At 42.5% G+C, this 22019-nt stretch overlaps 1 protein-coding gene across 1 annotated transcript; it reads left to right on the top strand.

Annotated features, from left to right (window-relative positions):
• The first annotated feature begins 3716 nt into the window (after positions 1 to 3716).
• On the top strand, positions 3717 to 4343 carry LOC110874612. The gene has a single exon (XM_022123157.2). It carries the CDS (start codon positions 3718 to 3720, stop codon positions 4192 to 4194), a length of 477 nt encoding a protein of 158 aa, XP_021978849.1. The 5' UTR covers position 3717; the 3' UTR covers positions 4195 to 4343.
• Positions 4344 to 22019: the final 17676 nt, after the last annotated feature.

Raw genomic sequence — 22019 nt, 5'->3', positions numbered from 1 at the left:
GTCGCTATGCGAACACTTAACACAAGACTGAAATCAAGCTAGAGTGGTTTTTGAATCAGTCATCAAGGATCTTAGCCACTGGACATTGAACCCATTTCATATGATGGGAGTTGCCGGTGTATTGGGCGGCTGCTTTGCTATGCGCTATTCATGGTGCTACCGTAGAAAATACTTTATTTGAAGACGGTGATGGCGCAAATACATTCCGTAACTTTATTGCATTGTAGAAGACTATAATATGACTATGTTATGGACCCCCCCCCCCTATTTAGTGGATTATTTCAAGGTAAGGGTTCATATTTGTTCTATTCTGTTGGTAATAATGGAACAATTTTGTTCGTAGGAACAAAGAGAAGCAGATTTATTCTATAGATACCGGTATCGGTATTCGTTTTTATGGTTTTCGACAGATGTAAAAGGTGATATTATTTTTTGAGTTACATCATACAACTTTTGTGTAATAAAACCATTGCAAATATTAATATACCGACTTAGTTCGTCATTTTACCATTATTTCAATACAACTTTTTTTTCAAATACAATCTATATCGTAATATCGAAAAAAAACTTAAATACAACCGCGTATCATGACTTTAATCTATACAAGTGTTGGTACCGTACTGATAATGATATTATAGTATTCGATCGATGTAAAATAAGCGGCATCATAACTTTAGTTTTTCAGGTTTTCTTTGTCGGTTATTGTAATGAGTGCTAGTACCATAATAAATCAAACCAAGAGCGCCCAAATTTCAGCCGCAACGCACGAAAAATTTTACTAATTTTGTTTATTTTGGAAATGTTGATGTCAAACCTGATTATTTTAGTATTTTTCCTTTAGTAAATCCCAACATTTTTTTAAACCCGGACCAGACTGGCCTAGGGGTGTTCAAAAAACTCGTGGCTCGCAGCTCGCTCGAAACTCGCTCGAAAAAAGCTCGAAGAAAGCTCGGCTCGAAATTGGCTCGGTTGTAAACGAGCCTGCTCGGCTCGGCTCGGTTTGTAAACGAGCCGAGCTCGAGCTTCACCTGGCTCGGCTCGTGAGCTCGTGAGCTCGTGAGCTGGCTTGATAAGGTTTACATACTTCATTTTTTTGTCCCACATCGCTTAGAAAACAAAAACTAAGGGAGTATCTCCCCTATAAAAGAAGCTAAAGATAATGGAGAAAGTGAATTAACTATTTACACTTGCATATTTAGTCATATGGTTAAATTAAATGGCAATTATGACCCTTAGGCTATGAAGAAATTCATTTTTAAAGCCTTTTTAATTAAAAAATTTTGCGGTTCTATGTTAGTTCGAGCTAGATCGAGCCGAGCCGAGCTAGCTCGAATTCTAATCGAGCCGAGCTCGAGCCTCAAATCTCAGCTCGATTTGAAATTCGAGCTCGAGCCGAGCCAGCTCGAATCGAGTTCGAGCCGAGCTCGAATCGAGTTCTAGCCGAGCTCGAGCTGGGTCTAGCTCGGCTCAACTCGGCTCGTTTACAGCCCTAGGCTGGCCGGTCGGACCGGTCCAACTAGGATCCGGAAGGTACTAAGGCCAGCCCTCCATACTACCACCCCCACTTTCTTTGGAACCCAGTTATTCCAAGTAAAGTAAACTTGGGCTGGTGAGCAATCAATTGCTGTTGTAAATGTTTCTTAATGCTTCCCACAGAAAAAGTCCCCAAATCCCTCGACTCCCAAACCCATTTATCAGTAGACGGCTCGATATTTACAGCTTGTGACCCAACTCACTAAGCTCCCGAACTTCAACGCTACTCAACAGGTGCCTTCGCCAAGCCCAGTTAAAGACGATTCTCATCACGCCTATTCTGACCCTGTCCACGACACAACACCATTTGATCTTTTCAAGCTCGAATAGATTCCGAAACCTTGAAGCCAACGACTCTTGACGTATCCAGACATCCAGCCAAAATAAATATTAGTGATTGTTTTCCACGGACCCGTACTAGACACTTTAGCCGGAATGGTATTCCATGCATGCTCGAGATGAACTATGGATTGTCCAAATCACCTTAACACCACAAACTCTCCCTATCTTCCATGAACCTCACCACGACTTAGTTAACATGGATAAATCCGTGTCTTTTAACGAGCCAAACCCAAGGCAGGGCCGTCTCTGAGGGAGTGTGGGGTGGGCGACGGCCCAAGGCCTAGTCTTTCCGAGGGCTCGGATACGTATTTTTATTAAAATTTTATTATACATATACTGAATGAATGAATAAACTAATAAGAATACCGTAAATGTAAATGAGTGAAATGATATAAATAAAACAAGCCTTCTTATATGACTCCAACCCAAATCTAACATAACACGTTGTGGGCCTCAACCACATAAACAATCATATCATTTCATTTGATCCATGACAAAAAGCAATTCTATTATATGCATTAAATCTATTATAAATTACAAATTTTCTTCTGAACTTGATATGATTAAATTATTACTTATTATTTTTTTTAAAATGTTACTTCTTAATATTTGATGTTTTTTGAAAGAGCTGGTTGAACCTATATAAGAGACATTTTCATATCTATACATAGTATTTGTTTTGTTTTTAGGTTCATAACAATTGTTGTCGCATTATAGTCTATAGACTTTTTACACATGAGTTATTGGCGTTATACTCTAGGGGCCCGATTTTTTTCTTTCCTTGGGCCCAAATTTTTTTCGAGAATTTCGAAGACGGCGGCCTGACCCAAGGCCACCTCCTTCTATCGGGCCTATAATTTTCTGCCATGCTACCCAATTTAATTTCGCATTCTCATCACAGCCTCTCCAAAAGAAGACCCTCCTCATCCGATCAAGACACTCTAGGACCTTAACCGGCGCCTGATATATGGAAAAGTAGTAGGTTGGTAAAGCATTGAGCACTGACTTCAAAAGAGTTATCCGCCCTCCATACGATAAATTTCTCGCCTTCCATAATGACAACCTACTCCGAAACTTGTCGATTATGGGTTTCCAATTTTTTTTTCCCAACTTCATATTTACCCCAACGGGGAGGCCAAGAGGTGGGCGTAGGGAGGTGTGTTCGAACATGAACAAAAGACTGTTTTTTTTAATTAATTTTGTTAGTAAATTACGTAAATGGCAATGTGGTTCGTAAAAAGGTAAAAGAAAATGTCATTTTACATAAATTTAACTAACTTTTTACGTTCAAACCTAAGCTTTTTAGAAAATTAAAACACATAATCCAGACATGTAACTTTTTACATTAGACCTAACTAGCAAAATGGAAAAAAGATGTAGAGCTAGAATTGAAATAAAAAGGTACAAGGCATCACAAAAACTAGAAAACTTATAAACGAAAACACCCCACATAAATATCCACAATTCAATGGTCCTTGTTCCAACCCCGTGACCTCTAATTAATGCCTTCTTTTCTACTCAACCTACACTACACTTCATCTACTCCTTTTGTTCAAATTATTTAAAACTTTAAAATAGTATAAGTATATAAAACTCACAAGTTTTGATTTCATTACATTTATAATATTCATTATTGCGTAATTATAAACACATGATACATAATTATATACTCAACCAGTACAAATTACACTAAAAAAATAACTTTTTACAAGATATCAGTATTATTAATATCTAATTGGCTAGGTTAATACTTATAATAATAAAACCTACCTCACAAGTACTCTCTCCCTATATATATATAACTAATTAACATAACAAAAGATATGATGAGATATCCATCATATGGAGAAAGAAGCACAAAACCTAAAAGCTAAACATAAAAGTGATAAAGTATGGGATTGTGAAAGCTCTCTCTACGACTCTTATGAGCTCAAATCTTTCCAACAACAACTCGATTCCGCCATATCCACCCGAACAATGTCAATGCCCCACCTCTCCTCCTCCTCCTCCCTCCGTCGAGAGCCACCACCTCCACAACCTTTCGATCACAATCCCGCCTCCAAGAAACACTCGAGACTCACCCGCTCCTTTAGCAAGCTCATCCGGTCAGTTTTTCGGTCTAGACATAACCGCCGCAATACATCAACAAAAGATGAAATGTTTTTTGTCTATGACACTTCAAGCGTGCTTTCCACTATATCGGAGGTGCCCGAGATGGTTCCGGACTTTGATTTGCTTTCGCCGGACATGAAGTCGTTGGTGACTAGAACGCGATCCGATCGGTTTAGGCCAACTTCTCTTGGTATATCCTGTGCTTGACAATTACAAATATTTCATTTTTCTGTACGTTATTAGTTATGGACATTTGTTGTATTGTTTGTAACGTATTCGTTAAATAGTTTTATACGAACATCATGTATTATACTTGAATTTACGTGTGTTTTAATTAGAGTGTGTGATTAACCAAACTCATGTTCAATACTCAATAATATGGATATTATGTGAGTTTTCAACAAGTAAATATATAAAATTGATTATTATTATTATTATTATTATTATTATTATTTTTAATTATTTTTTAAATATGTTGGTTGTTTAAATGTGAATCAAAACTTTGACTTCATATTTTCAGTGAGATTTTTAATTACGGGTTGAGTTATAATACAAAGTATTTAAAAATAAGAAGGGTAAGAAGTCACCAGACTGTGACAAGTGTCATATGAGGAATTAAATGGAAAGGGTAATTTTGTCTACAAGAGAAAAGAGAATATGCACATGCAACTCACATGTTATTCCCCCCCCCCCCCCCAATTTTTAAACGTTCGTAACTTTTTTATACATCATTTGTTTTTAAAAAAAATTATACCATAAAATCGAGCGTTTTTTATCTTTAATATGAGTACCATATTGTTACATTTTTCAAAAAAAATTCAAAAACCCAGTTGCATATTACACAATGGACATGATGTAAAACACAATGTAAAGTAGATCAAAAACACAATCAATGACAACAGATAAAGACACAATGGATAACATACTAAAACACAATGACCATAATGTATAACACAATGGTGATAACATATAACACAATAAGTATCAGACTAAATAAAAACACAATTGATGACAATAGATAAAAGACACAATTAATGACAGCAGATAAAAGACACAATGGAGAGCAGATGAAGACACAATGGAAAACAAACTAAAAACATAATACACAATAAACTAAAACACAATGAACAAAGATAATAAAGAAGATTGAACAAATTAATAAAACACAATGGACAACATATTAAAACACAATAAATAACATATTAAACATAATGACCTGAACTAATAACACAATTTATAGAAAACCTAGATATAACACCATCTTCATTGTGTCATATATTGTGTTATAGGTTCTTATAAAACGCAATGGATAGAACCCAAATTAACATTGTGTTATAGGTTTTGATAATAACACAATGGTCATGATGTAAAACACAGTGTAAAGTAGATCAAAAACACAATCAATGACACTAAAACACAATGACCATAACGTATAACACAATGGCGATAACATATAACACAATAAGTAACAGACTAAATAAAAACACAATTGATGACAACATATAAAAGACACAATTAATGACAACAAATAAAAGACACAATGGAAAACAAACTAAAAACACAATACACAACAAACTAAAACACAATGAACAAAGATAATAAAAAATTGAACAAATTATTAAAACACAATGGACAACATATTAAAACACAATGAATAACATATTAAACACAATGACCTGAACTAATAACACAATTTATAGAAAACCCAGATATAACACTATCTTCATTGTGTCATTTATTGTGTTATAGGTTCTTATAAAAACGCAATGGATAGAACCCAAATTAACATTGTGTTATAGGTTTTGATAATAACACAATGCATAGAAACTCTACTGACCAAAACCCAGTTAAAAGACACAATGCAAAAAAAAAAAAACCCAGTAAAAATGAAATTTTTTATTTTATTTTTATATGATAATATGGTACTCATATTAAAGATAAAAAAACGCTCGTTATTATGGTGAATTTTTTTTTAAAAATGTCGTATGAAAAAGTTATGGACGTTTTAAATCGATGGGGGAATTGGCATGTATCTTGCATGTGGAGAGAAAAAATCCATAAATATAGAATTCCCTTTATGCCCTTATATTATATTCTTTTCCCTAAAATTAATCTTAACCCTCCAAATCTAAGATCAATGAACTAGAATCCTTCTTATTTATTTTATCATTTGTATTTGATCCTAACCCATTTAATTACATATGAAGGGAGGCTCTACGAACCGCGTCGATGTAGGATAATTGTTCTTTGACATAATATATATATAATTGATTAATAATGAATATAGTAATCTGAGTCAGCCTAGCTCGGCTAGGCTTGGCTCATGAACAACCCTAAATCTGACTAAAAATATATAATTAATTTTGGTTCTATAATTTCTAGCATTGAAGGGGTATGGCCCCAAAAAGCCGCGCAAACCTTCGTCAAGGCCGCGCGTGAGGCCATACTCCTTATTCAACAATTCTCTTACTGGACAACCTCGCGCGAGTACCGCCTCATCCCATGAAGAGGCGCGAGGTCCAGACAGAAGAGAACTGCAATTCTGACACTTAGCAATCTGATAAGAGTCTTCACTACCTGTAACCCGCGCAACCTGGTTTCATGCCCAACAAGAATCACAGAAAGGTTGCAGCGCAAGACCAGGATAGGAAGGTACAGAAGGTACAAGTGGCAGGAAAAAGGAGCCAATAAACATCCTGCAGGATCTGTTCAATCGTGCGCCACGATTGTCTGACGTTCAGAAAACGAAAAGTACATAAGGACGCCTACGTGGCACCAATCAGAGGACAGAGACATCTGTCCCACGATCTCCACTTGTCTGCTGATGGCAGAAAGATAACAAGGCCGACAACAATGACACGTGGCTCCAATGAGGGGCCGCCAGCGCCAGAGAACTTCTAGAAGCCACTAACGGTCGACACCAGTGAGACAAAGAGCATATCCGCTATGTTGTCGCATACCGGCCCCAGGCCCATCAGCCCACATCCTCTTACACCTCTCCGGCTATAAATAGAGACCTCACTCCACAGGTTAAACATTCCATTCCCTCTACTCTCACTCTTAATACTTAATTATTTCCCCCAAAGCAGTCGCTTATTCTCACGCCGGAGCCCGGTTAAGAGGGAAACCCCCATATTCCCCTCTTAACGAGTAACGGTGTTCTGTTTTGCAGGATTAGACGTTCAAGAAGAAGCTCGGATAATTCATTAGAAGATTAACCATTATGGTAGAAACATAAACCCAACTGATTAGCCTCATAATTAGTTCTGTGTTTCTTCATTGGCGCCCACCGGTTTTTCTACAACCACTTTCATCTTCTTTTTTCTGAGTTTTTGACATTTTTCTTCCTTCGATCATGGCTGGTCAAGGAATCATTCCCGAGTTTGGTTTCGGAGCAAACTCTAATGCGGTGTTGGGCGAGGGAAATCAAAACATCCAACCCCAACACATAGAAGAAATTGGTGAAATCGAAGTAACCAACACTGGGGGCCCGCGCGGGAGCATCACTCGCATAACTCAGACGGTCACCCCAGGAAACAACGGCGAGGGACCTTTAAACCCAACCCCGCCTCAGAACGTTTCGGCACTACTAGGGCTACCAGAAGGCGAAACACCAGCCTCATGGTACGCCAAGAATATTGCCACAGTTAACGCTGCGTATCAATCTCTGATCGCACAGCAAGCAGTCTTAACGGCAGAACCGTCCTTGGTCACTCCTCAAAGCCAGGGGGCGCGCCAGATACCTCCACAGCCAAACCTACAAGGCAGAATCAACAGACCTCCCCCTACCAGGCGACTGAGCGTACATGACACACGCGATACAAGGGGAGAAACGGAAAGTTACTACGACTATCCGTCACACCTTCAAAGAGGTTTTGTTCATAGCCGGCTCACGCCGCGCAACATGAAGAATGAATGGGAGGAGACAGACCCGAACGATCCAACATGGGAAGATGACGAGGGTTCGTCAGTCTTCAATCGCTTGCAGAAAAATCATGAATACTTCAAACCAAGACAACACGTCGGGTACACTGAAGAAGCAGAAAGAGACTTTCGCCTGGCCTATCGGCCAGCGGAAGCTGCGGAACATTCTAAGTTCATCCAAAAAATTACGCTTGCGCCGCTTTCAAGAGAGAAGTTACCTCCGACAGTTGGAAAGTTTAACGGATTGACTGATCCTGACGATCACGTCAGAACTTTCACAAGCGTAGGTTGCATGGGAGGATGGAATATGCCTATGTGGTGTCATCTGTTTATTCAAACTCTTACCGGGGCTGCTCGCGCCTGGTTTGACAGCCTTCCTCCGGGAAAAATTAAGTCATGGGTAGATTTCAAGACACAGTTCTTGAGTTACTTCAACAACAACGATGCTACCAACGCGACACAGCTGAAGTAGAAGACATCTGGCGAAGAGATGGCGAGGGTTTGGAAGATTTCATCACTCGCTTTAACAAAGAATGTTTGGAGATCGGTGGCGTAAGCGAGCAACTCATGCGCTGTCATTTCAAGAAAGCCATTCGCTGTAATAGTCTCATTAGAACTATCACGGGCAAAGACGGAATGCCCAAAGAATGGGATAAACTCATGGAAGCCGCAAAGATAGTCGCGCAAACTGAAGAATCACTCGCTGGAAACAAGAGTTATTACTCCGAAGATCGATTTTCCAAAGGGAACACGCGCGATCACAACAAGCGCAACAAATACAAAGGTAATGATTGGAATCTGGAAGATCAAGGGGCCATGACGAAAGGCCGCGCTACAGAGAAGACGCGCGTGACACAATTGATAGAATCGGTTACCGAAAAACAGTCAAGGATGATAACCGAGACAAGCACTGGACTCCGCTCATAAAAACACCAAAAGAGGTGTTAATGACGGAGAATCATGATTTCAAGGCTCCCAGGCCTATGATAAACAAGAAGGGGCAAGACCTCAACCTGTACGGTGACTTTCACAAAGACACAGGACACCTGACAGATGACTGCTATAGTCTGCGTCAAGAGATTGAGAAAGCGCTAGAAAGCGGAAAGCTAAGTCACTTGGTGAAAAACGTGCGAAAGGAAACTCGACAGCTTCAGCGCCATGATGAAGGAAATCACAAGAAAGTCCGGCGCCTAGAAACTCATATGGTCAATGGACCAAGATACAGCGCGAAAGAGAAAGGCAAGCGCCCTTATGAACCTTCATGGCAAGAGCAACAGGTCATTTTCCCGGTAGTGCGCGGCGGCCCTCGCGCCACTCGACCCGTCGTGATTACCGGTATTATCGGCCATTACGAAACGGAGTATGTCTTCATTGACCCAGGAAGTACAGCTGATATCATCTATGAACAGTGTTTTAACCAGTTTGATGAAGATGACAAAGCAAGGCTCGAGCCAGTTGATTATCCGTTGCCTGGATTTTGTAACGAGATGGTTTTCCCACTATGCCAAATCAGCTTCCCTGTCACGCTCTCTGACGGGAAGCATTCAAGAACAACAAACGTAAACTTCATGGTGATGCCCGTCAAATCAAGGCATGATGTGCTGATTGGGAGAGAAACCCAAGGCGAACTGAACATGGTGACTTCCACTCCCCACTCAGCGATAGGGTTCCCAACCAAAACAGGAGTGGCAATCATCTATGCCAAGAAAGAAGTAATGTCAACGAAAGAGTTGCGCCCAACAAAAGTGGCAAAAGTTTCGACAACTGAGCCAGAGAAGTGGGTGTTAAACCGCAAATACCCAGAGCAAACGATAACAATAGGCCACGCCATTTCGTCAGATATCAGAACGCATCTGAAGCAATTACTCTTCAGAAATATGGATATCTTCGCCTGGACCCCGGTAGACATGACCGGTGTCCCGCGCGACATTACCGAATATTGCTTAAACACCTACCCCTCTGTGGAACCAAAAGTCCAAAGAAGGCGCAACTTAGGGGCTGACAAAACGAAAGCAATGAATGAGAAAGTATGCGAACTTCTCAAAGCTGGAATCTTGCGAGAGGTACGTTATCAAAGTTGGGTCGCGAACCCAGTAATGGTGGAAAAGTCGAGCGGAGGATGGCGAATGTGCGTTGATTATACTGATCTCAACAAGGCATGCCATAAAGATTGCTATTCTTTGCCTGAGATCGACAAAAAAATAGACTCCCTCGCGCCATACAGATGGAAGTGCTTCTTGGATTGTTATAAGGGGTACCATCAGGTTCAGATGAAGCTTGAAGACGAAGACAAGACAGCTTTCAGAACCGATCTCGGGATCTTCTGTTACACAAAGATACCATTCGGTCTAAAAAACGCTGGCGCCACGTACCAGCGCCTGATGGACAAGACCTTCGCTGGGGATATCGGGAACCACATTGAAGTTTATATCGATGACCTGGTAGTAAAAAGTCCTGAAGAGGACCAAATGTTGAAGGACATCGAGAAAACCTTTAACTCACTGAGAAGCGTGAATATGAAATTGAATCCAGCCAAATGTTCCTTTGGCATGGAGGAAGGAAATTTCTTGGGCTTCATAGTCACCAATGGTGGATTCAAGGTGAATCCAGAAAAGGTCCAAGCAATAGAGCGCATGCCGTCGCCCAAAACAATCAAAGAGATGCAAAGGTTAGCCGACCGCCTGGCCACACTTAACCGCTTCCTGTCAAATCACGCCGCAAAATCGTACCCTTTCATAAGTACTTTGCACAACTGTGTAAAGAAGCAGGAATTCAGGTGGACGCCCGAAGAAAAAAGTGCTTTTTAGCAAATGAAGGAGTGTTTGATCGAACTCCCAACGTTAACCGCACCATTCGAAAAAGAGCCGCTTATCTTGTACTTGTCATCATCAGACAAGGCAGTGGGTTCGGTGTTGCTTGTAGAGAGAAACGGGGTTCAGACTCCAATCTACTATGTCAGTAGAATGCTCACAGATCCAGAAACAAGATATTCAACGATGGAGAAACTGGTACTAGCGCTACTGCATGCCTCAAGAAGGCTGCGCCGATACTTCACAGGCCACGTCATCACCGTACTGACCAACTTCCACATTGGGATGATATTGCAAAAACTGGAGACATCCGGGCGATTAGCGAAGTGGGCGATCGAGCTGGGGGGGCCACAACATTTTGTATAGGCCGCGCCCAGCCATCAAGGGTCAAGTCCTTGCAGACTTTATCACAGAAGTCCCAGCGGAAAAGGTCAAAGATTGTGAAGTCGTCGAAGTTCCCACAAAAGATATATCAGATGGGTTATGGTTCCTATACACAGATGGTGCCTCAAACGAGGATGGCTCAGGAGCCGGATTGCGCCTGGTCAGCCCTGAAAAACACGAATTTACATACGCTATCAGGTTGGATTTTAAAAACACAAACAATGAAGCGGAGTACGAGGCATTTCTGGCAGGCTTGCGCCTCGCCATTAAAATGGGAGCTAAAAATTTACAAGCGTACGTTGATTCACTCTTGATCGCCAGCCAAGTCAACGGATTCTATGACGCAAAGGGCGACATTATGGCTTTATATCTGGATCAAGCAAAAGAGCTGCTGTAGAAATTCACGACATACAGGGTCGTACACATCAATCGCTCTGAAAACAAACAGGCAGACGCTTTAAGCAAGCTCGTGTCAACTTCCTTTCAGCATCTCGCAAAGGAGGTAAGGATTGAAGTGCTCAAAAATCCATCAGTCTTGCTGCGCCAGGTGAACGTGATCGAAATAGGGCAGCCATCCTGGATGACCCCTATAATTCACTATCTACTGGAAGGGATACTCCCAGAGAACAAGGCAGAGGCAAGGAAAATCCAGCACAAAGCCCTGCAGTATGAAATGAATGATGGTATTCTGTATTGGAGGTCCTTCTTGGGTCCCTTATTGCGCTGCGTAGACCCCCAAGACGCGAATTACTTAATTAGAGAAATCCATGAAGGAATCTGTGGTATCCATGCGGGACCGCACATGGTTGTTGCGAAGATCATGAACGCCAGATATTATTGGCCAGGGATGCATGTCGACGCCCTGAAGGAGCTGCGCAAATGCGACTCCTGTCAGCGGCACTCTCCAAAGACCATGCACCCCAAAAATGATCTTATCCCAGTGTCCACTGCTTGGCCTTTCCAACAGTGGGGGATTGATATGGTGGGACCTTTCCCAGATGCCCTGGGAGCCGTAAAGTTTATAATCGTGGCTGTCGATTATTTCACCAAGTGGGTGGAAGCCAAAGCCCTCGCATCAACCACTGCCATGATGGTACGAAAGTTTGTCTGGGAGCACATCATCTGCAGATTTGGTCTTCCAATCAAAATCGTCACAGATAACGGTACCAATTTCGCCTCGGAGGATCTTAAAAAATGGATGAAGGAAATGAAGATAGAACATACCTTCTCATCCGTTGCGCATCCTCAGGGCAACAGTCAAGTGGAAAGCGTAAACAAAAGCATCGTAGAGGGGATAAAAGCCCGACTGGGCACGAAGCGAAGAGGCTGGGTAGATGAGCTCACAAGCATCCTATGGGCTCATCGAACCATGCCGAAGACAAGCACCGGCGAAACTCCTTTCAGCCTAGTATACGGCTCGGAAGCAGTTATCCCGGCAGAAGTTGGCCTCCCCTCACCGCGATTGACAGCAGTCAACACGGTTGACAATGAAGCAGAGCGCCGTCCCGATCTGGATCTCTTGGAAGAAAGACGCGAAATCGCGCGCATTAAAGAGGCGAAATACAAGACACAACTGGAAAGGTACTACAATGCGAGAGTCCGCATTTGTACCTTCAGTCCAGGAGAGTATGTTTTCCGTGACAACGAAGCTTCAAACGCCGAGCGCCCTGGAAAGCTAGCACTCAAATGGGAAGGTCCATACTTGGTCCATGATGTGCTAGGAAAAGGGGTGTACAGATTGCGAACATTGGATGGCCATATCATCCCACGCACATGGAACGTGCAACAATTGCGCAAGTGTTATATGTAACCACCTTAGGCCATGAGCCGATCCTCTGATGAGGACCACGCATCTACTTGTTTTCCTACGATTGGCTAAACGCCCTATACGTTATTTATTCACAAATGTATGATTGGCCTAAGCGCCTGTTTCCAAGTTAATGAAATCATACGATATGTTTTCCTACTGCCATATTACTTCTTGAGTTACAAATGCATGTTAAACTTTTGATTAGTACAAAAACACTTCGGTGAATTATTAGCTCATGAGTTACACTTACATTTATTCGCGCTAACTTAACCAAAGTTTCAAACAACAGCGCAATAATTGTAACAAGACAAAATAAATGTGAACATAAACATCATATTCAAACAAGCGCAATGCGCAACGGTTACATAAGCCTAACATCCGTTAGATCTAGGTGGAGCGCGACCGCACAACACTATACATTCAAAAAACTAAACAAAACAAGGCACAAAGCCTTCAATTCCTATTCAGGTTGATCACCATCTTCGCCATCATCATCGCCTTCATCATTGCCTGCCAACTCCTCCTCATCAGACACTTCAACCGTCTCTGGTGGATCAAGGATGGTCTTCAACCGTTGACTCCAGTCGTCATGCTTCAATGCATCAGTAACCAAATCCATCACCGGTAGAGACAAGTTATCATAACCATCTTCAGCGTGAGCCAGCTCAGCCTCAGCTTGATTAGTCACCGAGCAGTGACTAGTGTCAAATTCTTGACCAAACATCTCTGAAGCATGTTGCGCACACTCCAAGTAGCCACCCCGGTGACCAACGGCGCGAGAAGCATCTATCAAAGTAGCAACGGCTGCATCTAGCTCCACAGCATTCAAGACAGAGTTGGCCATCTACAATAAAAGCAACATATAAGACAACAAGTTTTAACAAAATTGAGTCAAAAGTCATGAGAAATCCTACCAGAGCTATTCCTCGGCTGCGCAGCCACTCAGCTTCTACGACCAAAGTATCCACGATACCTTGGGCCTCAGAATAATTATTCAGCGCCACATTGAGAGCAGTGGCACTAATGGCCCGCGCCTCCTTGGCATTTTGCTTGGCTTCTTCGGCAGTGGCAGCTTTTGACTTCTCAGCTTCGAGGTCAATCTCCAAGGACTCGCTCCTTTCAATCTGCTCGCGCAGACGACGCTTCAACTCAGCGATTTCAACGTCCTTGGCAGATAAATCCCTATCCTTGCCAGAAATTTGCGCCTTAAGCTCAGCTTATAGAAAGCAAGACTTAGAGAATTTTTTACAAACTGAAGCAAAAGCAACAAAGGACAGTTAACATACCTTGGCTTGTTCCTTCACAGCTTGCGCATTCTCCACCTTCTTCTTCAGATCCGCAACTTGACCTACAAGTTCGGTGATCTTAGAGCGAGCCGCATACATACGCTCATTATCCTTGCACAAATAGCCTTCCATTCGGCACGTTCCTTTGACAGGAGCTCTTCAGCGGCACGGAGTTTGCCTTTAAGACCTTCACGGTCCCACTCCTCAGCCTTCTTATCCGCTTCAAATTTCGCCTTCTCCTCGTCAAAGGTGGCCTTCGCTTTTTCAAAGTTCTTCGCTTGCCTCAGCAACCGCTCACGATACTTCTCCCACTCTTCCCTCTCCCTAACCATAGTCCGCCACTCGCGAACAATCTGATGATTAGTAGCGCGAGTGTTGGCTTCACCAACCACATATGCATGATAGAGCGCGCTGTGGGTCCGCTCCCTCTGACGATTCACCTCACCAGGAGGAATGGAGTTAAGAAGCCAGTCGTGACAAGGAGCGAATTCCAGAAAAGTATCCTTCTGTTTTAGGCCCCATGGAGGTTGATGAAGCGCTTTCCCTCGACTCTCTTCAGTATAGGACTTATAGTAAACATCTCCCAAGGTGTCCATCAGACCTATAGGAGAGTGAAGCGTCCCACCCCGGCTTCCAGCGCCAGCTTGGCCAGCAGCAAAGCCAGCGCTACCACCAGCAGCAGCAGTAGTCTGTTCCGTAATCGCCGGACGGGTTTGAACAGGGGCGGCAGTCGGCGAAGGCTCAACAGGGTTCTCCACCTCCAAATTTTTCCCCTTCTCAGCGATGGGCTGTTGAAGCCCAGTAACAGGAGTTGGCCCCGAACCTTGCGCCGTATCAGTAGGAATGGGGGCGGTAATCTGGGGCTCCTTAGGCCCAGTAGGAGGCTTATCAGCAACTTTCTTTCTCTCCACCTCTTTTTCCCGAACAGGTTTCTCAGGACCCTTTTGTTTCTCCTTTTCAACAGATTGTGAAACAATGAATGGTTTGATAGTGACCTTGGTAGCCTTGGGCCTTTTCTGCGCCGGCTCCAAGGGCTCTGTGATCCTGACGCCCGTCTCGGTTTTCTTCTTTTCAGCCTCTGCAAAGATGGAATATTAGTAAGGAGAATATTACGAGTACAAGAAAACAAAATACTAACCATGAGAGAATTTGTAGAGTGAGCGCAAGTTGCTTTTCTTTCCAATCAAAGGAGCACCGCCCGGTTTCGGCAACGCAGTGGCCCCAAGCGCAGCCTCCCGGCTCCTTTTCCTTATCAACTTCACCGCAGGCTCTTCCTGTACTTCCTCTTCATCAACCCTTCCTGCGCAGCAGAGGAAGGGGTAGTCCCAGCATCTGGGTTGCGAGAACCCGTGCTCTCTGAGCTCTTGGAGCCTCATGCTCCAAGTTTCTTCTCGCCTACACGCGATACACCTTCAAATGAATCACTGATAATAACGTAATCTTCCAGGTTACTTTGACGAAGGCGGAGAGTACCTTTGTCGGCGGCAATAGCAGTTGCGCGGCTACTACCGGCCCCCTTCCTGGTCATCTCGGGATCCAAGGTGATAACCTTCTTCTTCTTCACAGGATTTTTCTTCCTGTCTTCAGGATCTATCCCCAAGTCGCGCAACACACCTGCAAAGATTTGAGACCACGGGCTTAGCTCTTCATTCGACGATCCCACAGACTCCTCGCTGGAAAGATAGACAATCTCTTTCCCAGTAGAAGTCACGGAGCGCAAGGGTCGAGGGTTAGGTATATGCGCACGCCCATAGACCCACTAAAGGTAGAGAAAGCGGCTTGATACAGGTGCGCCTATACACGTCAAATCGTATAAATAAACAGTTATGAAGCAATAAATCAAGGAAATTACTAACCTCGATTGTCAATCATCAAGATGGGAACTTCCTCGCTGTCAGGCAACCATCGGTCACTCATGCGCACAGCAAGGAGGACATTCTCTCCAAATACCCGGTTAGGAGTTGGAGTAAGCTGCTGATACCACCTTTCATGCTTGGGGATGGGAAGATCTTCTTTCAGTATCGGTTCAGTCCAGTCCCCGAAGGGCATAGCGATCGGAAGCACCTCCTCGCGAATGTAGAAAAATTTGGGTTTCCAATCATGGAAACTTTTAGGAGTATTTAGCAATATCTTCCTCACAGCCCCACGACTGTCAAAAGAGAAGAAACCCATGTTCCTGATGAGCTGATAAATTGCTCGAAACTTCTCGACAGTAGGTTCAATACCATGGGCTCGACATAGGAACTCGAAGTGTCGAACCCTAACCATCCCAGGAGGGCTCATCTGAGAAAGATGAAATCCGTAAAAATGAAGAATATTACCCATAAAGTTTGTCGCCGGCAGCCGGAAATTCCCCTGGAGGAAGAAATTTTCAAATAAAGTAATATAGCCCGGCGGCGCATCGGCGGCCGTTTGATTCTGCCCAGGGTATCGAGCATCCCATTCCGATGGAATCCGGAAGCTCCGTACAATCTGCTCAAATAGCCCCAAGTCCCACCGGAGAACCGGGACAGGCCCCTCCTCTCCGGGATTCTCTTCAGTATGTTCTTCAGCCATGGACAGATTTCAGACGTTGAAACTTCAGAAAGTTTGAAGATATGAAGATTTCTTCAAGAATCTGCTGATAGTAACTTGAAGATTTGAAGCTCCGAGAAGAAATGAGAGAGAAAGGGAAGCAATGGAAGGAAAGAACACCCTCCTCTCGAATCTCTTCAACTATATATACCCATCGCATTTAATGTGATCGGTAAACGTGCCGAATATGCCACGCACGTGACCAACCAGAAGACGCCACGTAAGGTGTGAAACCCGGAGTGACGGTTATCTCGCGCGCGTGGGCCTCATTCGCCTGACGAAAGCCGAACCGTCAGGAACAACTTGATGACAGCCGTGTCAGCAGTCAACTCAAAGGTCCCGATCAACGACTATCTCACCAAACCGTCAGAATTCAAATTTCGAGGAATTTCCCGCCCAAATTCCAAGAAACTTAGCAAAGAAGATACTCAGGGACGCGCCGGATGGCTTGGTTACCCAAGACATCCGCGCGCTATCAACTTAAAAACAAAGCAGCATCAGCTTGCAGAGATGTAGTCGCGCCGTAGCAACCGACAAGCGCTTGTACGCGGGCCTACCAAACTAAAGAGAGCAGTCTCTGCAATTTTTCTTTTTCTAAGTCCAGAGCTCCAACCACTTGCCTTGCGCATGGTGCAGCACTGGACTGGGGGGACTTGAAGGGGTATGGCCCCAAAAAGTCGCGCAAACCTTCGTCAAGGCCGCGCGTGAGGCCATACTCCTTATTCAGCAATTCTCTCACTGGACAACCTCGCGCGAGTACCGCCTCATCCTATGAAGAGGCGCGAGGTCCAGACAAAAGAGAACTGCAATTCCGACACTTAGCAATCTGATAAGAGTCTTCACTACCTGTAACCCACGCAACCTGGTTTCATGCCCAACAAGAATCACAGAAAGGTTGCAGCGCAAGACCAGGATAGGAAGGTACAGAAGGTACAAGTGGCAGGAAAAATGAGCCAATGAACATCCTGCAGGCTCTGTTCAATCATGCGCCACGATCGTCTGACGTTCAGAAAACGAAAAGTACATAAGGATGCCTACGTGGCACCAATCAGAGGACAGAGACATCTGTCCCACGATCTCCACTTGTCTGCTGATGACAGAAGGATAACAAGGCCGACAACAATGACACGTGGCTCCAATGAGGGCGCTCCAGCGCCAAAGAACTTCTAGAAGCCACTAACGGTCGACACCAGTGAGACAAAGAGCATATCCGCTATGTTGTCGCATACCGGCCCAAGGCCTATCAGCCCACATCCTCTTACACCTCTCCGGCTATAAATAGAGACCTCACTCCACAGGTTAAACATTCCATTCCCTCTACTCTCACTCTTAATACTTAATTATTTCCCCCAAAGCAGTCTCTTATTCTCACGCCGGAGCCCGGTTAAGAGGGAAACCCCCATATTCCCCTCTTAACGAGTAACGGTGTTCTGTTTTGCAGGATTAGACGTTCAAGAAGAAGCTCGGATAATTCATTAGAAGATTAACCATTATGGTAGAAAAATAAACCCAACTGATTAGCCTCATAATTAGTTATGTGTTTCTTCAAGCATCAAGAAAAAAAAGTCTTTTATTCAAAGAAAGAAACATCCAAATAATAATTTAAAATATCATATTTGGTCATTAGGTATATTTTGGATTTTATTTATTAGATTTAGAATATTGATCACCTCATGCAATGCGATGGAAAGCATCTACTATCCTGTTGAACCCCGGAAACTTCAAGAGTCAAACACTTTCTGATAACGACAAAATGGGTTTCATTTTGACTTCTTAAAACCGAGTTTATAATTATATCCAAATCAATTTAAGTTGTACAAGATTCAAGTTATTAAATACATTTGGCTATATCGAAGTACCATATTCACCAAAATACAAGTTTTAAGTATCTGAAATAACAACCAATGATCTTGACCATAAGTTTTATATTTTAACCCGTTTCACATTACGGCATCGTGGAAGCGCATCTTCTTGCGGTAGCGGATCTAGAAAATCCACATCGGGGTAACGTTTTAAAAAAAGGGTAACGAAATCGAAAAAACGTCAAAATTTTCCAAAATTTACACTACTGTCGGAGTGTCAAGGGGCAACAGGGGTTACCCTTTATAACACTATAGGTCTGCCCATGTCTTCTTGTGTGTGTGCCCCAAGCTTGTCCATATTTTTAAATCGAGGATATACTACGACATTTCTAAATAGGTTAATAAAGACAATTTACGCAAATATGATTCATTCTAATTTTGTTTTTCCTTCCAATAAGAAATAGTCATACTTTCAAATAGTTTTCATTCTTGTAAAAATACTAAGTTGTTTCACAACATAGTTGACGCTACTTCATCCTTAATCATTTTTTTTCCATTCTCAATCATTTTAGTCATATAAAATGACCATGTTATTCAACCAAATAGCAACCCAAGTTCTATACCTTGGGTCTTTCATTCATTTACCATTCTTTACCCAAATTTACCCGTTTTAATGGGTCAACTTAATTCCCCTAAGTTACCACTTAAAACAAACTTTCCGCATAAAACCTTGACTAATTGAACATTACCAACTATTACTAAATAAACATGTAAGCTAGAAGAACTTACTTCGATCTTGGGTTCCTTGTGGCTTCGTGTTGCTTGCTCCTTCTTCTTTTACTCCTACACTTTGATAATTTCATACTTATATATCATGACTTGAAGCCAATAACCTACTTATTCTCACATTCGAAACATGATCATTATGAAGCATCAAACACAAAATGACACAATTTACATTCACCGCATTTCATCAAACACTCAGTGAGCGTCATTTCTAGATATTTAAAAAACTATCATTTTCATGACATTATACACCATTGTACTTCCATACATCAATTTCAAACTATTCATACACATCATAACATCATTTCAACATAATAAATCATCACACTTCCATATCATTTAAATAGTACCAACAATTTATCCTAGGACCCCAATTTTTATGATTATGTCAAAACCCACTTCATAATAGTTAAAATATGATTTTCAGGACTTCACAAGTCTACCCCTCTTATAAAAGGTTTCGTCCCCGAAACCTAGGTAGATGCCAAAAATAGTCGGGTAGTGCTCCCACATTTCTTCCTCTGATTCCCACATAAGATCTGATCCCTTATGATGTAGCCATTGGACCAAGACTTGTTTAACGACCTTGTTACGAAGGTGCTTTACCTTGTGATTTTTATGGCTACCATCTTTTCCACATAATAATTCATTCTTTCATCGAATTCGATATCATCAAATGGAACATAGGTATAACAACCCTCGGTAAAACAGACATCCTCATAATGTTTCCGACACCCTAATATATCTTTAAATATATCAATATGTCTTTATATGCACCCCGTATGTGAAAACCGAGCCCCAAAATAGATTATACTATATAAAATAAATAAAAACAATAATTATTAAATTGAGGCGGGCCGCGTAGGGCCTCACCTCAAGCTTAAGCGGGCCGCGCGAGGAGATAACCAGACTTAGCCAAATCCATTAGTTTAGGCGGGCCGCGTACATAATCGTTTAAGTCCATGCGGGCCGCGCGCGTCCTGATTGGTGGCATGATACGGAGCCGACACGTGTCAGCACCGTGTCCAGTCTAGTGGTGAGCGGGCCAAGCTACGCCGTTGACCCACTGTGACGCGGGCCGCGTAGACCCGGCCCAAATTTCACGCGGGCCGCGTGGGGACTCGAATTCAGCACTATAAATAGAAGGCAACGGCCTTCAGTCTGCTTTCGTTCATTTTCTTTCTGTCTCTCTACACTTTTAAATAGTGGGCATTATACCCGAGTTCAATATCCCCTAAAATAGCGAGGTTCTGCTACGATGTAAGTATTATAACCCCTGGAGACATATTAGATACGCTGCCCGATTGATCTAGGGTTCCGTAACGGCTGTCGTGGTTCTGCCCGACGTAGTCGTTGGAATGCCGTCTCGGGGAGGGTATTACTAATGTTAAAATGGGTTATTATACTAACACACGTGCATTTGTGTAATTTATAGATTATCTCCAGGAAACCCTTACGAAAAACCTAAAACAGCAATGTGAGTAATCTCCTTTTTGTTAACTGTCTTTACAAAACCTTAAATACCTTTCCATGCAAATGACAGTTATTGAGTATTTGTGAAGAATACAATTATAGTAGGTATGTTGGGGTTTTGTATACAAAATTGGTTACTGGCGTGGTAACATCCCATAAGTTGAGTATGACCGTACCACTGATGTTAATTGTGATGTCTTGGATACAAATGTAATTGCGGATGTGCCCTCAATACTGCAAATTGGTTTTTACTTAAACTTGATTAAACTGGGATTCACTCACCAGTATTTCCCACTGACAAAATGTTTTTAAAACGCGTTTCAGGTAACAAAATGTGAAAGCCAAATAGAAGCCAGCTGGACAACACTGAAGGCTTGGAAAAGTGGCAATAAAGTTACCTAAGAATAAAATGGATGTTTTTATTAAATAAATAGGATTTATTCCTATGAAACGTGTGTATTGAAAACTTGGGTTTTTACCTATATGTTTAATGTTATAAACATGGTGGTTTACTCTGATTAAAATATTTCCTAACTACGGTCCTGATGAAAATTTCCGCTGCCAAATTGGATATATAAAATGTGATACCACCGAAACTGGCTCACGGCCGCCCGTTCCCGGGAGATAGGGATCGGGGGCTGTGACAGAAGGTGGTATCAGAGCTATGCCACTGATTCAGCCACAGAAGCGTTCTGCTGACATCAAAATTTAAAGTGTTAGGAAATAAATTATGGAAATACGTGTATAATTGTATTTCTTGCTATGTGTTATCTGACTATTTGTTAGTTTACAGTATGAGTGACCAAGGACCTTCTGACGCCTATCGTCAACTGTCCGGTTCGCCTAGGAGCGAAGGCACCTCCTCTTCTCAGCCTGCCCTCTCAGGGTATTCTGCTGACACAGAAGAAGGGATCTTTGTGTTTAAGGCTCAGTCTGAAGAGCCATTTCCTCAGAAAAAGAGGGGATGGTTCAGTAGGGGAGCGCACGAGCGTAGGAAAAGAATGAAAAAGTTGCAGGAACAGCGAGTGTTAGCCGCAGCAAAAAGAGAAACTGATGCTTATAATCAGGATATGCTCAATAGGGGTATCGCTAATATCCATATTTTAGCAACCACTGCTGCTGACCCAAACCTGGAACAAATGCTAGCACCCCAACCACAAAATCCTGATCAACCCATGGAAAT

This window comes from Helianthus annuus, chromosome 2 (genome assembly GCF_002127325.2).
Source record: "Helianthus annuus cultivar XRQ/B chromosome 2, HanXRQr2.0-SUNRISE, whole genome shotgun sequence".
NCBI classification, from domain to species: domain Eukaryota; kingdom Viridiplantae; phylum Streptophyta; class Magnoliopsida; order Asterales; family Asteraceae; genus Helianthus; species Helianthus annuus.
Note: the sequence above shows the minus strand (reverse complement) of the source record. Positions and strands in the feature narration are given on the sequence as shown.

Excerpts from the sequence above, each read along its gene's own strand:
- LOC110874612 (XM_022123157.2), top strand. The coding sequence starts at position 3,718 with ATGGAGAAAGAAGCACAAAACCTAAAAGCTAAACATAAAAGTGATAAA.